At 34.1% G+C, this 16160-nt stretch overlaps 1 protein-coding gene across 20 annotated transcripts in view; it reads left to right on the forward strand.

Moving 5' to 3' along the window:
• LOC143236124 (roundabout homolog 1-like) overlaps positions 1-16160 on the forward strand; it is a 230007-nt gene that overhangs the window by 97111 nt on the left and 116736 nt on the right. For all 20 annotated transcript variants that reach the window (XM_076474403.1, XM_076474396.1, XM_076474402.1 and 17 more), the window contains exon 2: positions 10329-10625. In XM_076474403.1, the coding sequence (XP_076330518.1) occupies positions 10329-10625 (297 nt within the window). The remainder of the gene's footprint in view (positions 1-10328; positions 10626-16160) is intronic.

Here is a 16160-nt window from a genome sequence, read left to right on the forward strand (position 1 = left end):
ATGACTTGGGTGTGAAGAAAAATTTTCAGTGTACGTGCTTTTCATCACAAATGTTAAGCTTCTTGGAAATGAAACACATTTCTATTGTAAACTTGGTTTATGTCAGGTGATTAATTAATTATATTAGCCTCGGCTGGTCTTGAGTTGATTGGTGTCAAAATGTTGAACTCTCGGATTTTCTTGTTTTTTCTGTTTCTTACCGGCAAACAACACTCAAATTTTGCATGTTTAGTGCTATTTTATTACGTATTAATTATAGAGTTCTTACATTTATATAAGAACCGGCTATGTTCTAAACATTAGCATACACTGCCTGTGAATCCGAGAATTTATAACTCTTACATAATTTATTTCTGACGATTCTCCGATTTATTATACTACGAATGTTACGTATTACTACTTGAAATAATCGGACATTTTAATTTATATCTAGTAGTTTATACATTCTTAATATGTATCAAATTTATGTTATTTGTCAACAAGATTGATACACACAATTTTCTTTTTAGCACAAATATATTTTAATATACAAACACACACACAGTACGATTTAATACTAATAGTTGTTATAAATGTTGGTTTATATACATGATTTTTACAAACTTACAAACAATACTGAGTCTTATATCCGATCTGAAACTGAATATTTTATCGATGATCGAGGTCCACGACGTGCAAATTAATTCTGAGTTGATGTTTTTACACCTCGCTTAAGCTAACGAGCTTGATTGGCCTTCCATCGATTACGAGCGTTAGTTTTCGCCGACGACATCTAATGCCCTCTTAGAAATACTACGAGAAATGTTCTCGTAGAAGTTAATTCACTGAAGTTGAACGGTTTGTAATATTCGAAATTACAAAACTCCCGGTCCAGTTTTGTAGTTTTTCTGATTAATTGACGTTAATCACAGGTATGGATAGCTTCCTAGGCGTATAGCACACTGACTGTAGCTGTCCAATAATGTTCTTATTTGTCAACCGGTACGTCAGTTTTAAATACCAATCACGTGAGACTCTAGAACATCCACCAAAGTTTACGACAATATATAACAATCAATAGTGTTAGGTACACACCAAGTACGTTGTTGATTCTCACTCAAGAATATTTTACAAATTTTGAGAAGAGACAGGACTTGCTCAATACATAGTCAATAATATACGTTACGTGCAAAAAAGAAAACTATAGTGAAATAAGCTTAGGTACCAAAATAAACGTATAGCGGTAGATCCTTTACATAACTCTTAACCGATTCCGAAAAACTTTGCTCCATACTTTGACACCGTAAGTGTGCTATAAATGCATTATAAAAGCGTCGGTGAAGTTTCACTTTATTAGACATAGTTAGGTTAGCCCAAGAATTGACGATGAATGCTGTCGAAAATTTAATAGAGGTTCTTGTCTTGCTCAAATAATGTGTGCTTCTTGAATAATGGTAAACAGGTAATACGATATTGAATTATTAGACTATAAGTACAGCTAAAAGAAAATATTTGAAATAAGTTATTCTATACTGTATCAGAATACAGTCATAAAACAAACACCAGGTTAAAAATATCTTTTCAAACTATTTAATCACAAATTCCTTGTGGGTCCATGATTTTGTCGGTTAGAGGGTGCATAATAACTTACGAATCATCCACAATAATAAAAACGAACATGCTATCTAGCCTATATTAACTCCTCTAATTATTGCTGGTGTCCTCTGGATAGTTTATATAAGTGGCTTAACACAACTTTTCTGTCAGTTCTTTACAGTGAGAGTTGTAACAAACAAATTAATCAATACGTTTTCATATACGAACAGGCCTGCACCAGTAGTAATGGGTGGATAAACAAGTCAATAATTTGAGGATTAATAATATAGTACTTATATAACATATATTTTATCTCATTGATTAACTCTTTACAAACACCTGTTGCTACACACTCACATGTGTGGTAAAGTTTCGTCCGGAAATTTATTCCATCACTTGTGAAAAGGCAAATGTCATGATTTATCTTTCTAGAATATAATTTCATTTAATGCCAGGAACCTGTAACCTTTTTAATGTTAGGATAGCTTCTTCTTTGAACAGTTACGTTAACATGACGCCACCTGGCTATCATTCAACAGTGTAATAAATAAAAATAGGAAAGCTTCTGCAATCTCAAAGCGCTAAACATATTTTTCATTTTATGACAACCTTAACTATTTGTTTTTCTGTGCTGCCAACTATTCTACCAAAATATTTACGTCAGCCACGTATAGTCATCCTTTGCTGCCATCTAGTGCACGAAAATGAATATGTAAGTGAATTTAGTTTCATGTTGCAGATGCAAGCAGCTACATACATAAAAATTATTATTTCTATTTAATTAGAACTGTTACAAGTTGTAAGATGCATAACTGGATCTCGCTTATTATAGAAAATTAACTGAAAACTAGATGAACGATTCTATCATAATCGTAGATACTATAAATGTTTCAGAGTATATAATAATAATGCAGATTACAAACCTGAAATCATCAAGTAACATTAGAAAGCATCTATCATCCTAATTACTCACGAGATTATTCTTGAAGTTTATCTACTTACAAGGTTGTATGGAAATATTTATCACGTTATTGGATGATAACAAATGTGCCCGTTTTTTAACGTAAGAATTTCACTGGAACTTTATAAATCGCTATGTTTCTTCAGCGTTATTTCGAAGACAACAGAAGTTATTAGGTTGTCCAGAAATAAACGTCGTTTCCGAACTGTGAAGCTTGGAAAAGTATAAACCAGTGTTGTAAAACATGCTTTAATCAAAATAAGCATTATTTGCTTCAACACACTTTTGCGAAAGTGTGACAATGATGTTTATGCCACTGCTTTAGAAATAAGAGTTTGTATGGTAAATTAAAAAAAGCTTCTTCTGCAGCTATCTGGTTTTGACAGCGTTTAGTATTCAAATAGTTGCCAAAGTGCTTCAAAAAAATTAAAATCTCCAGGGGAAAGGTCTGGGGAATAAGATAGATGAGGTAGAACCTCAATTCCCAATTTGTTCAATTTTTGGAGCGTCATCCTTGACAGGTCACATAACGCCGATTTTGTTGATCTTCAGTCAGCTCATGCAGAACCCATTTATCAAACTTTTTTTCGTCTTTCTAATCGCACTCAGGTGGTTGGCAATGCTTGATTTGCTCGTGCTCAGCTTTTCTGCAAGTTCATGTACTGTTGTGTGAGGGTCTGTTTCAATTGCTTCTTTTAATGCGTTTTCATCTAAAGATGGATTCCTTCCACTTGGTCTTCAAGACTTTCATATCTATGTTGAAACTTGTAAATTCAGTAACAGATACATGGCCGAATGTCTGGTTGATGTTCCGTGTAATTTCGGTCGCTTTTCGTCCAAGTTTGAAATCGTAGAGGAAAATCAGACGAAAGTTCTTTTTGTCTCTGCTGCCTTAGGGGTTGCAAAATTTACCCTGAGTATAGTTGAAACCGTAGATAATTAAGACACCTTGTAAGCGATAAACGTTAGATTAAACCAACTCGATATTCAGCTTCTAAATATCATCGTGAGAAATTCGACATTTATTCCTGGACGACCTAATATAATTATAAAAATTAGATGTTAAATTTGAAGGGAAAAAAACATTAGTGTAAGAGGACTACATATACAGTATAATAAAAAAAAAACTGAATTATAAATGTCTGTCTTGACAGCGGGCAGGATTTGGAAGGGCCTATTAGAAATGTCTTACTATCAACAAAGGAGGAATCGAATTCAGTCTCATGTAACCTAGATAAACAGAACAAATTAAGCTGACGTGTATACTCCGCTGGTTTAATATTAGGTAGGAGAATAAACCTAACCCAAAAGGTTTTCAAGGAAGAAGTTTTTTTAAAAAAAAATGACCTTTGACCAAGACTGAAAACATGCTGTGCTGCGGATGTAACGTACCTACCGTTTGAATGTGATTTCCTGAAGATGACGCCTTCAACCACCCTTGAAATCAATTAAACAAAGCCAAAGTTGCTGATCTTGTTTTCACGTGTTTACTTGTCTTAGCTCAGTAAATATTTCTAATTTTTTATTACATAGTTCTAGATATAAACATTAAGAAATTGGAGTACACATATTATAATTTTGCAGTAGGATCTTTGCAAAATGCCCGGTATTTTAGGAAGGAACATGTTAGAGATCTCATCACCTCTGTTTCGCATCGGCACAACCTTTGTCCAGTTTATAAGTACTTAAGTTATGACCTTTGCGTTTCTCCACGTTACTAGGTTATCCAGTATTGTTTATGTCAAGTTTATCAAAGAGATAGTGTTAAGTTTTAGATAGGATTATTACACTAATAAGTATTAAAGCTCAACATGTTCAGTCATACATGTTAGGAGAACAGCTGTACACATAAGATTATTTCACGCTATATTTGTGGGTTTCAATCAAATTTCCGCGGTCCCTTTAGACATGACTGTCAAGAGACCACCTACAGTAGGTGGTAAGTATGGTTAACAAGACTGAGTTGAGGCCTCAAACGGCTAAACAGACAAGCTTATCTGACAAGACAAAACTTTCTTGTGTAAGAATATTGTAGCCTGATACATAAAGAACCTTTGTAATCTTATGCGATTGATACAGAGCACTCTAGCTGTTGTGATTCATTTTCTGCTTGATTGTATTATGTTTTTCACAAATTCTGTGACTGTTTAGTTGCTATACCATAGTTAAATATAGTCTAAAGTAGATTCTGTTCAGTTGCGAAATTTTGTTGTTATAAGGACATTGTTACTCAGTACTAAAATATAAATTTCTATATATATTATATAAACACACCCACATTAGGGCTGTACACGATCCTTCGAGGCAACACTTTATCATTGAAACAATTGATTGATATTCATAAAATGGAGAACCAGTCCTTTAAAACATAAATAATAATAACAATTTATACTTATCATGTTAAGAATACTTTTTCGTAAATCACAGTGTCGTATCATTTAGATTTGTAGAACCATAGCTAAAGAGATAAATAATCAGACTGAGGAAAGCAAGCAAGGTGTAACTTCAGGACACAAAGTAATGTGAGTTGCTTTTTAAAACATAGTTTTATTTCTAATATCTCAAAAGAATGTGTTTTAACTCTGCTCCCATAATGTTTGCGAGTATTGTCTTAGTTTGGACAGCTTAAAGTATTTTTTGTTTAGTTGCTCCAAGTCTTCATGCAAAAGATATTAGCGGAATATATACATAGAATTATAGAGAAGTATATAATGCAAGCTGGCTAGACATAATAAGAAATTCTGAAAATAAATAAGTGTTTTTACTTACAGTAGGTATTACCCAGGCTCTGGCAGGAACGTTTTTTCTGATCGAAATAAAGATTACTGAATTTGTTTCATTAAAAGTTAAACCTAAACAAACAAACAAACAAAAAACAATATTTGACTTAACCTTACCATTTAGACCTACTGTATTTAAAATATTTATGCTAAATATAGTGGTTAGTGTTCTTAACCATTTAATTATTGCAAGTCTCCCAGTGGCATATCGGTATGTCTGCAGACTTACAACCGTAGAAACTGGGTTTCGATACTCGTGGCGGACAGAGCAAAGATAGCAGGCTGCGTAGCTTTATGCTTAACTACAACCAAACTACTGCGAATTTTTTAACGTGTAAAACGCGGGATCAACTAATGGATCATTATATGCTAAACTTAAGCAATTCCAAATGTTTGATACGATTTGTATAATTGAAAATGGAATATTCGACTTTCATCAAAAGTAACCTACTGTATGGGGGAAAAATATTTATTCTACCCCTAGCATGATTTCTTTGCTATAATTAGCTGAAAGTGCATCGCATATTATGAAACAACTTCAATGCTGCCTTGAAAGCCAGTCAAAAATCTTATTAATGTTCTCCAGTTGTGGAGACCGTTACCATTCGTGTATACATCGCAGCAGAACTTTGCTGCGATGAACACATGGCGTAAGATTTCATTCAAACACAGATGAAGAGAGCTTCAGTGTCGTTGAGGCAGCAGAATCTTGAAGAAGAAAATTTTTTGTAGTAGAATAAAAATTCACTAATTCATTTAGTCCTAATTTACAAAAGAGCTGCCAGAATTCAAGGCAAAGATTATGCTGCAGTTAGGCAAGTGCATACTTTATAAGTTTGTTGGTATGATCGTATGATGATATGTTTTATTTTGAAAAATAAACAATTTAAGAATTTCTAAGCCTTATTGATATATTATTAACGTTTAAAATTAGATCAAAATCTTCAATGTTAAAACTTTAGGATTTATATGTAGGCACTGAGATGTAGGCTAAATATCCTACGTGACAGTGATAATTAATCTAATTGTAGTAAAAATTAATACAGAAGGAGAAATAGAATGAAACAATTACTGACTGATGATTTCGGGGAATATATAATTTGGTACCAACTTAACTAGTCAACACTTGTTCATTGTTTCATTTATACAGGGGTCGGACATGACCCTAGATTTAGCGTGCCTAGATTACGAATCCTAAGATTTATGGCTCTTGACTCGGTAACACAAAAGTGCGCTTCATACTCTGGGGCCGTGAGTGCATTATAAAATTGAAGGTCATGTCCTACTTTTCAATCAAGAAAGAGTTGCCAAGTAATTGATGGTAGGTGCTGTTAGCTATGTCTTTTCAGTAATGTATAATTTCAAAATTAAGAAGGGCTACGCTCAGATAGCCTTTTTGTACTTTTGTAGCTTTGTGGTAAATTTTGAAACAAACAGACAACCCAGCAACGTTTCAGCTTTAATATAATAACCTTTGTGATATTTCTGTAGATTACAAGGTCTTGAAATTCCTCTTTACCTCAAAGTTTACCTCAGTATTTTATTTGTTTTTTAACTTTCGTCAGATTTTTGTTGTTGTTTTATACAATCTGTACTAATCAATTTGTAGGGTTTATCTCCCAGCAAGAGGACCATTGCAATTTGTAATTCCGTGACGTAAGTAAAACATGCGGATGACATGAATCACGAGAAGAATTATACACTCTGTAGGCTACTAAACATAATGACATATGAACTTCAAAAGCAATAAATAAAAATATTTGTTACTCGTAATTTTGGTTTAATTTACTCTTAAAACAGAACAATTTTAGAGATCCTGCGAAAGTACATACAGCATATATATATATATATAGATCTTTATATACAAGCTTGATGGAGTGTTTGACATGGCTTTCTATGCAACTCCAAGTAACTTTTTGAAAAAGTAACAATTCTACGTGGTGTCCAAAAGTCTGGAATAATAGGTGCTTCAATGAATTTTATAGAATATGTTCCACATGCTATTCTTGTAATTCGTCTCCGTGAAATTCAAAACAAACAAACAAAAACCTTGTAATTCTAAACAACTTTGGATTAACCCGACCTTCTCATACTTTGACATCACCAAAATCAGTGACGTATCCAAAAGTAAGAAAAGCTACAAAGCATATATGGTTCCAAACTTTTCGAATACCCGTATTATAATTTGAAATCGTGGTACTTTAGATACATCATGGTGAAAAAAAATTGATTTTATGCAGTCGCATTTAAAAAATTCTTGTCAGATTATCATAACGTTTTATGAATGTAGTCAAATCCAAAACTAATTATTCGCTGCAGCTATAGTGTATAACATGTTTCATAATGCGATATTGAATTACAGTCAATTCAATGATAAAGTAGACCTAGCTTTTGGTGTGTGCGCAACGTAACCGGTGACTTCACCAGTTAAGTCATTCTCTGTTTAGCCAGTTTTAAGCTTATCCTCCTGCATACTAAATAGACAGAAAACAAAAGGGAGTTCTAGGCTTTTCTAGTCGAAAAATGCATGATGCTAACGCTCCATTCGACATGGTATGGAAAGCCAGAGGTCTTCACGAAAGGGCGGTGGGCGTTGTTAATATCCTATTTAAAGGTTGCTGTTCTCTAGGTGTAGAACTTCGAGGCTTTTCATGTTATTTTGACGCAAGTAATTTTTGTGAATTTTGCTTTATTTTCAAAATAGTATGATACTTTTTTTTGTTAGCTTAATATGTGTGCAGGACTTGAATTTCCATATTATTTAATGTGAAAATACCAGACTGGCAGTAAAGGTCGTGAACCTTGAACTTGCTTTGCTGCTTTTCACATGTTAAACCTTAAATTCCCGCTTTTCTTGCACGTGTGCAAACTCGTCTTAATAGGAATGTGAACCTTTTCAGAGTTTCAAGGGGTATTATATAGTCCCCTTCTCCTACAGCATCGTTTTCCATCACCAAATGCCCCATGCATTGTTGGAAATACGTCCATACATGTTTTATTACCCTTTATATTTGCATAATATATTCTATTATATTCACTCCCTACCCACTTTTTCCTATCTTGGGAGGGTTGAACAATTCAGGAGAGAGGGAGAGAGGATTGCGGGTGTTTCGTTCACCTGGCTTATCTGTGTTCTGATTATATGAAGCCGTTGCGTTTTGAAAACGTGGTTCTTAGATAAAGTATCCATTAGGGATTTCCAACCGAATACAGTTTCATTCATTTCATTTCAAACACGCCAAATCTCAAAGACTCTTGTTTTTTCCAGAAAAATGTACATTATTAAAGCAATCTATTTACGCCTTTAATATAATTATGCAAATAAAAAAACGTATTTTGTAGTTTATGGCATATTTATTAATCCAATGACGTGTTTGCTCCTTACTTATATTGTAAAAAGGGGCATAAAAATAATGCTATTTAAAAATTTGTCCATATCGTGCATCTGCCTTATTTCATATTATGATTGAGTATAGGAAACCATTCTTTCTAGACTAACCGGGTGGCGACGCTGAGTGCTAATAGTGTCCTCAAGGTGATAGCCATGTGGAAATATATTTGTTTTGTTTTTGGAATTTCGCGCAAAGCTACATGAGGGCTAACTGCACTAGCCGTTCCAAATTTAGCAGTGTAAGACTAGAGGGAAGGCAGCTAGTCATCACCACCCACCGCCAACTCTTGGGCTACTCTTTTATCAACGAATATTGGGATTAACAGTCACACCATAACGCCCCCAAGGCTGAAAGAGCGAGCATGTTTGGTTTGTCGAGGATTCGAACCCACGACCCTCAGATTACGAGTCGAGTGCTTTAACCAGCTGGTCATACCAGGCTGTTGGAAATATGGTTATTAAAGAATATTAGGCGACACATGCATTGTCTAGAGACCTTAAGCATCCGGATATTTGTACCTAGTTTTGGGTTTCGTTTGCTTGTTTATTGTTAAACACAAAACTAAACAATGGGCTATGTCTTCTATGTCCACAACAGACATTGAAACCGTTTTTTTACTTATAATTTAAGTATGTTACAACTGTTTTAAATGTGTCTGAATACAAAATATATTTAAACGTTACCATTATTAAAAACTTCAAATCACTGACCTTGTTTTCTGATGCAGTAAGTTAGGAACTGCGACAGCAAATGTGTTTCTTTTTCTTTTTAATGAACGATTTTAATTTCAATAATGTGTTTCGTAAAATTTTGTCAACGTAAAAGTCCACATCATTGAAACTGTGTGGTAGCAAAACACTTTGCTAAGTGCCTATATTCGCAGAGTTATGTGTCATCCCCAGATGTTGCTAAGCAAAAATTACGTAACACAACAAAATGTTGCTAAGCAAATGTATATTATCAGAGTTGTGTGCCACTACCAGATGTTAATAAACAATATATGTATATACACACCCACAGAATTATGTTTCACCACCAGATGTTGCTAATCAAATATATGCTCACGGTTGCATGCGCCTTCAGATGTTACTGAGCGATATATATATATATGTGTGTGTGTGTGTGTGTGTGTGTGTGTGTGTGTACTCACAGAGTTAGTATTTCCAGGGTCTCATGTCGCTACCCTATTGCTAAGTCCTTTGTTACCACTAATCGTGGTTAAGCAATATTTGTATCCACAGTGTCGTGTATCACCACCCTACACATTGCTAACTCGTATGTTTCTGAAAATTGTTCTACGAAATTGCTGTTTATACTGTGCATAATAGTTAATGATTGTTCATAAACGAAGACAATGATATTTTGTGTAGCTTTCACCTCCCTACAAAGTAATAAATTAACTGTAGTCCCCACAGGTTCTATATCATTATGGTATAAATTATAAAATCTCGTTCCTTTCTTACATTTCAGGAGTTTGATTCAGTTTAACAGAAACAGTTTTATTTGACGACCATAAAACAATTAACTTAAAAAAATGAGGTTATTCATAACTCAACGCATTAGAGGTTTTACTTTTTTCGAGACATAAATGTTTGACTATTGGATTTCTTTGTTATACAGCTCAGTCAAGAGCTCCAAGAATCACCGAACATCCCAGAGACTTGCTGGTTAAAAAACAACAGCCTGCAAAACTCAACTGTAAGGCAGACGGTGTACCGACTCCGGTAATTGAATGGTATCACAATGGAAAACTGGTAGAAGGGACTTCAAATCGGATTGTGCTCGCTAATGGCGTGGCACTCTTTTTTCTTCACGTCCTCCACGGCAAGAGGGACCAGGACACTGGGACCTACTGGTGTGTTGCACGAAATCATTTAGGGGAAGCAAGAAGTCGTAATGCAACGCTGGAAGTTGCAAGTAAGTTTATGGATGGATATTAAAAATATGTAGGCGAAGCAAAATTAGCACTAAGTGTCTTATACGTTGTCATATTCAGTAAATTATGAGCACAATAAGTATTGTACATCCAACATTACACTGGCAGTTGTGGCTGGAGAAATATCATTTTTGTTTACGTATTGGTAAGCTACAAAACAATTTATGATTCTGTGGTACAAGAAAAAACATCTCCTGTAGAGATTATCTTCTGTGTAGATAATTTTCAGTTATTGAAATAAACTACTGTTGGTTTCAACGAGAACAAATTTTGTTATATATATATCAATGTATCTTTTTTCAATTCCTACGCTATAACAACACTGTTGAATTGTAAACAAGTTACATCTTGTTCGTCACTTTCTCCTTAGATAAAAAGTATTTTTCATATGTAAACAAATTACATATTTGCCTCACTTTCTCCTAGGATAAGAGTAATGTTTAAATAAAAACAAATAGCATCTTATGGTTTACCTTATCCCTTGGATAACATTATTGAAATGCAAACAAATAGCATCTTATGGTTTACCTTCTCCCTTGGATAACATTATTGAAATGTAAACAAATAGCATCTTATGGTTTATCTTCTCCCTTGGATAACATTATTGAAATGTAAACAAATAACATCTTATGGTTTACCTTCTCCCTTGGATAACATTATTGAAATGCAAACAAATAGCATCTTATGGTTTACCTTCTCGCTTGGATAACATTATGGAAATGTAAACTTATATCTTCACTGTTTTGCAGAATTAAGCAACTTACAAATCAGTTTTTATTGGCACTCTACGATTTAGTCTAAGCCAACTTTATTCATTACTATTATACAAGTATGTTGATATAGAGTAAACGTTAAATATTTATAATTAACAAGAGATAAGTGTGAATGATTTAACTTGCAGAACACAGACTCTAATTTTTAAAGTCTAGAAGAGTTGATTTGAATAGAGAAGAACAAGTAGCACCACATTGTACATGACACACTATTAGCAATTAGTGGCTCAACACGTAAGTCCTGGTAAGGATTTTATCCCATTATTTCTCTTTCTGTGTGCCGATTACGATGTTAGGATCGTTGTCGTCTTCGATATCACAGATAGCGCTTGACAAGCTAGCAAAGACGACAGATTTGATAAGACCGACCTGTCAGCTGTGAGAATTGCCCGTTAGGACCTGCCTGATAAACAGCGGGATTTCTCGCCCTACCTGGCAAGGCTGCCCTCACAGATAACCACTACTGCTTATTAGAATTCCACCCTTAGATCATGAAACGTGCTTGGAATCTCATTAAAAGACGTATTTTATGGGTGTTTTTTTCTATGAAAAAACATAGGTTGGTTTAATTGAAGGCCTGGAATTATTATTAGCTGTTTTACAAATGTTAATAAATTATTATGAAATTTATTAAACCACATTTGTTGTAAGGTATATCGAAAACATTAAATTAAAATCTTAGGTAATTTCCAGGATTTCTAACGTATATTTTTGTTGTACACAACCGTAATTCTAATTTTATATACGTAGTTTTGAGATCCCTGTAAATAACAACATATGTGATATAGAACAACACACCCGGCGACGCTGAATTTTACTTCCAAACCAAATAATAACAAAGAACGCCATAGCATAGCTCATTCTAAAGTCCAGTTAGATAATCTTAAGTTAAAACAATCTTTCTCCTTTCTGCAACGTGTCTTACTAAGACACACAAGGAAATGGATTAGAATATGTTTCATTACATAGACTATTCCACAACTATTAATTTTAAGAGGATTTACCTTCATCCCCAGACATGGATTTTATTGCTTCCAACATAGCAAATAATGAATCGGTTTTTCTCAATTAAATCTTTCAAACATCGGTGAAGAAAGACATTTCAGTATTTATGTCCTGTCTCAGCCCATGACTACAGGCAGTAAACTAAAGTTTGATTCGTCGTGAAAACAGATCTCGTAGTCACATTCCATCTTATTAACGCTATACCTCGTCATAGCATCATTGTAAAAAGTAACCTTCTGGAATGGCTTGGCATGGCCAGGTAGTTAGGACTCTCAGCTCGTAATCTGAGGATCGCAAGATTGAATCCCCGCCCAACCAAACTTGCTCATGTTTTTAGCCATACAGACCTTATATGTGACAGTCATTCCCACTATTCGTTGATAAAAGAGTAGCCTAAGCGTTGGGGGAGTGGAAGATAACTAGCTGCCTTCCTTCTAGCCTTACACAGCTAAATTAGGGACGATTAGCGTGGGTAGTCCGCGTGTAGCTTTGCGCGAAATTCAAAACTAACGTTCAGAAATTTATGCTTCAGTGATTGGAGGAAGAGGTCTTTTTGCACTTGACCCTCCTGGGTATATAATTATCAACATACCCTAATACCCATAAAGAAGAAGCAAAGCTTAAGTGATTCAGCAATGTAATATTCGGAACATCATTTAACAGGTTACTATGACTCGTGTGAATTCACCATTTATGGGATACATAGCTTTACAGTACAGCTCGGTAGATTTGGAAATTGTTTGTTTTTGAATTTCGCACAAAGCTACTCGAGGGCTATCTGTGCTAGCCGTCCCTAATTTAGCAGTATAAGACTAGAGGGAAGGCAGCTAGTTATCACCACCCACCGCCAACTCTTGGGCTACTCTTTTACCAACGAATAGTGTGATTGACGGTAACAATGTAACGCCCCCACGGCTGAGAGGGCGAGCATGTTTGGCGCGTCGGGGATGCGAACCCGCGACCCTCAGATTACGAGTCGCACGCCTAAACACGCTTGGCCATGTTGGGCCTAGATTTGGAAATACCTATACGATAAATTCAATGGTTTAATTTATTTTTACATGTCAATAAAAAATATTTATATAGTCGATCGTCCGTTAAGATTTGATAGCTTCTCAACTTAAGTATTTTTTCACGCTAATTTTATAATATCTACTTAGAAGTGTAATTGCATGTGCTAAATCATTTGACATTACATACAGCTTGAGACAAAAAAAACGCTCAACAGTGTAACAGAATTTATAATCTTTTACAAAACTGAAACGTAAAAGAATGACACTTACGTGATCATTTAATGTGTTAATGGGGTGCTATAATGATACGGTCAATCCCGCTATTCGTTGATGAAAGAGTAGACCAAGAGTTGGCGGAGGAGGTGATGACTAAATAATTATGAAGTCTGACTAAACAATTTTTAGTAAGATAAAAATGAAAAATAAAAGACAATATGGTGTGAGTTATTTGCATATTTCGTGTTGGACCTTACTTTCTTATAGATATTTAAGTCTAATTACGATAATTATTTAACTTGTGTATTTCAGGTAGTCATGTTGTTAGTTTAGTCAACATTTTGGCACTAGGAAGATAGTTTTCTTACATGCATCATATTAAAATCATGGGTTCAATTACTGACCTATAAGTTAAAAAAATTTGCACGCAAATTAATTATGAGGAAAATTACACTCAAAACACACTGCAACTCGACATTTAACATGTGGTAATTAAACATACACTTGGCACAATGATCAGATGCTGTTCAGAAACAAGAAATACAGTAATAATGATCATGAAAATATCTTTGTATAGATGCTATGAAACAAAGGAAAATAAATACTTCGCTAAAGAACGAGAAGTTTAACAAAGCGACAATGATATCTTAGCATCAATCGCTCATCGTGTCTTTATATAGAATCTGTGACGAGTTTGTTACACCATTTTAAGACTTGTGCATTAAAAAGTTGAATATTTTTCAAAGAATAACTCTTATAATTAATATGCAATGTAATTCTAACAAAGTTGTTTTTCTTTACCAACAACTAATCTTGTAAATTCTTTCTTTACCTTGCTTAAAGAGGAAATATTGTGTTATATTCAACAATTTCAATTTATTAACATCATTGCTTCAATGAATACTCTGTTTTTTCTAGTTTTAGATACGAACGTTGTTTAAAGGAAAATGTAAGCTGAATAAACCTAATTCCTTATAGTATGTACGGGGCTATGTAAGCAGTACTAACTGATTTTTCTTTTCTTTTCGGAAACCTCAACGTGACAAAATTATAAAGTTATTGTAAACAATAATGAAATTGGCAAGTTCTATCTCATGCAAGAAAAAAATATCATGCTAGTTTAATCTGCAGTGTCGTGAAAAACAAACTTCTGCAAAATAATACGAGACTACCTATTCAGCAGTGTTTACAGAATAGTTTTTCATTTCTTTTGTTTTATTTTGAAATCACTCTTGTTTATTGTTGTACATGGTACAATAAATTCTGTAGTATCAAATGAGCTGAATCGACTAAGTATTAATTTGTTGGTAAATAATAGCCCAAGAGTTGGCGGTGGGTGGTGATGACTACCTGCCTTCCCTTTAGTCTTGCACTGCTATATTAGGGACGGTTAGCGCAGATAGCCCTCGTGTAGCTTTGCGCGAAATTCAAAAACAAACACACGAATTTTCTAGAACAATATGAATTAATGCAGTGCGTCATTTTTCATCTTTCTACAAGAGTTGGCTGTTGAAATTTATTAACCGTGAAATCATTAATATATATTCGATATCTCAAGTGGATGGTAAACTGGCTGTTCTTTTAATTGATGAAATAGTTATGCTTTTATGGCTACCAATGAATTTTGCTCGTATCTTAGATATAAATTTTCTTTAACTACGAGTATCACAGTTTACTTTCATAGTTAAACTGTTAACCACACGAATAAAATGAAAGTTTTTAACATATGAAACAATGTGCAGCAAATAAAATTGTCGTTGTATTACGTATATATTATAACAACACAACAGTTGTTGCTAAAATTAAGTCATAATAAAAGTTATGAAAGAGAAATAACAAAAACTACAGACCGTTTTGTATGAAAAACACACCTAAGTATTCTCTGTTAGCCTATTTTGCACAGCTTAAGTAGTTTTGTATTTGTTAAGCGCAAAGGTACACAATGGTCTATTTCCGCTGTGCCCACCTCGAGTATAGAAACTAAATTTTTAGTGTCATAAGTCCAGAGGCTGAGGGACACACAACTTAAGTATTCTTTCTGGTAAGGTAAAACGTACTTAATAGAAGTTTCAGTGAGTATGCGCAGCTGTACGCCACGATCAATCAGTTTGTACTTGAAAAAACGTAAAAATATAAAGTAAAACTTTTTGTAAACACTTAAAAATGAATAGAAATTTCTACAAAAGAACGTAAAGTATTAAAAACTTATGGTTGTGTATGCTTTAATATATGATTCTTGTTTTTGAAAGACTGGACGATTCATATGCACCCTTCATACTTAATTTGAATATCAGTGTAAACTCCAGTAACAAGACTTTTAAAAGAACGTCTAAAATACAAAGGACCACATAGTTCTTCAAGGTAATACCTTCCTACGTATATCCAACTTACAATGGCGATGTTCCGAAACATGTGTATCGTGAATGTAATATTTTACAGAATGTTTCCATGTTTGTTTGCGATGTAGAACTGGGAGAAAAGAGTTAAAAATAACTAAGTGACTCAACAA

This window comes from Tachypleus tridentatus, chromosome 13 (genome assembly GCF_004210375.1).
Source record: "Tachypleus tridentatus isolate NWPU-2018 chromosome 13, ASM421037v1, whole genome shotgun sequence".
Lineage (NCBI taxonomy): Eukaryota > Metazoa > Arthropoda > Merostomata > Xiphosura > Limulidae > Tachypleus > Tachypleus tridentatus.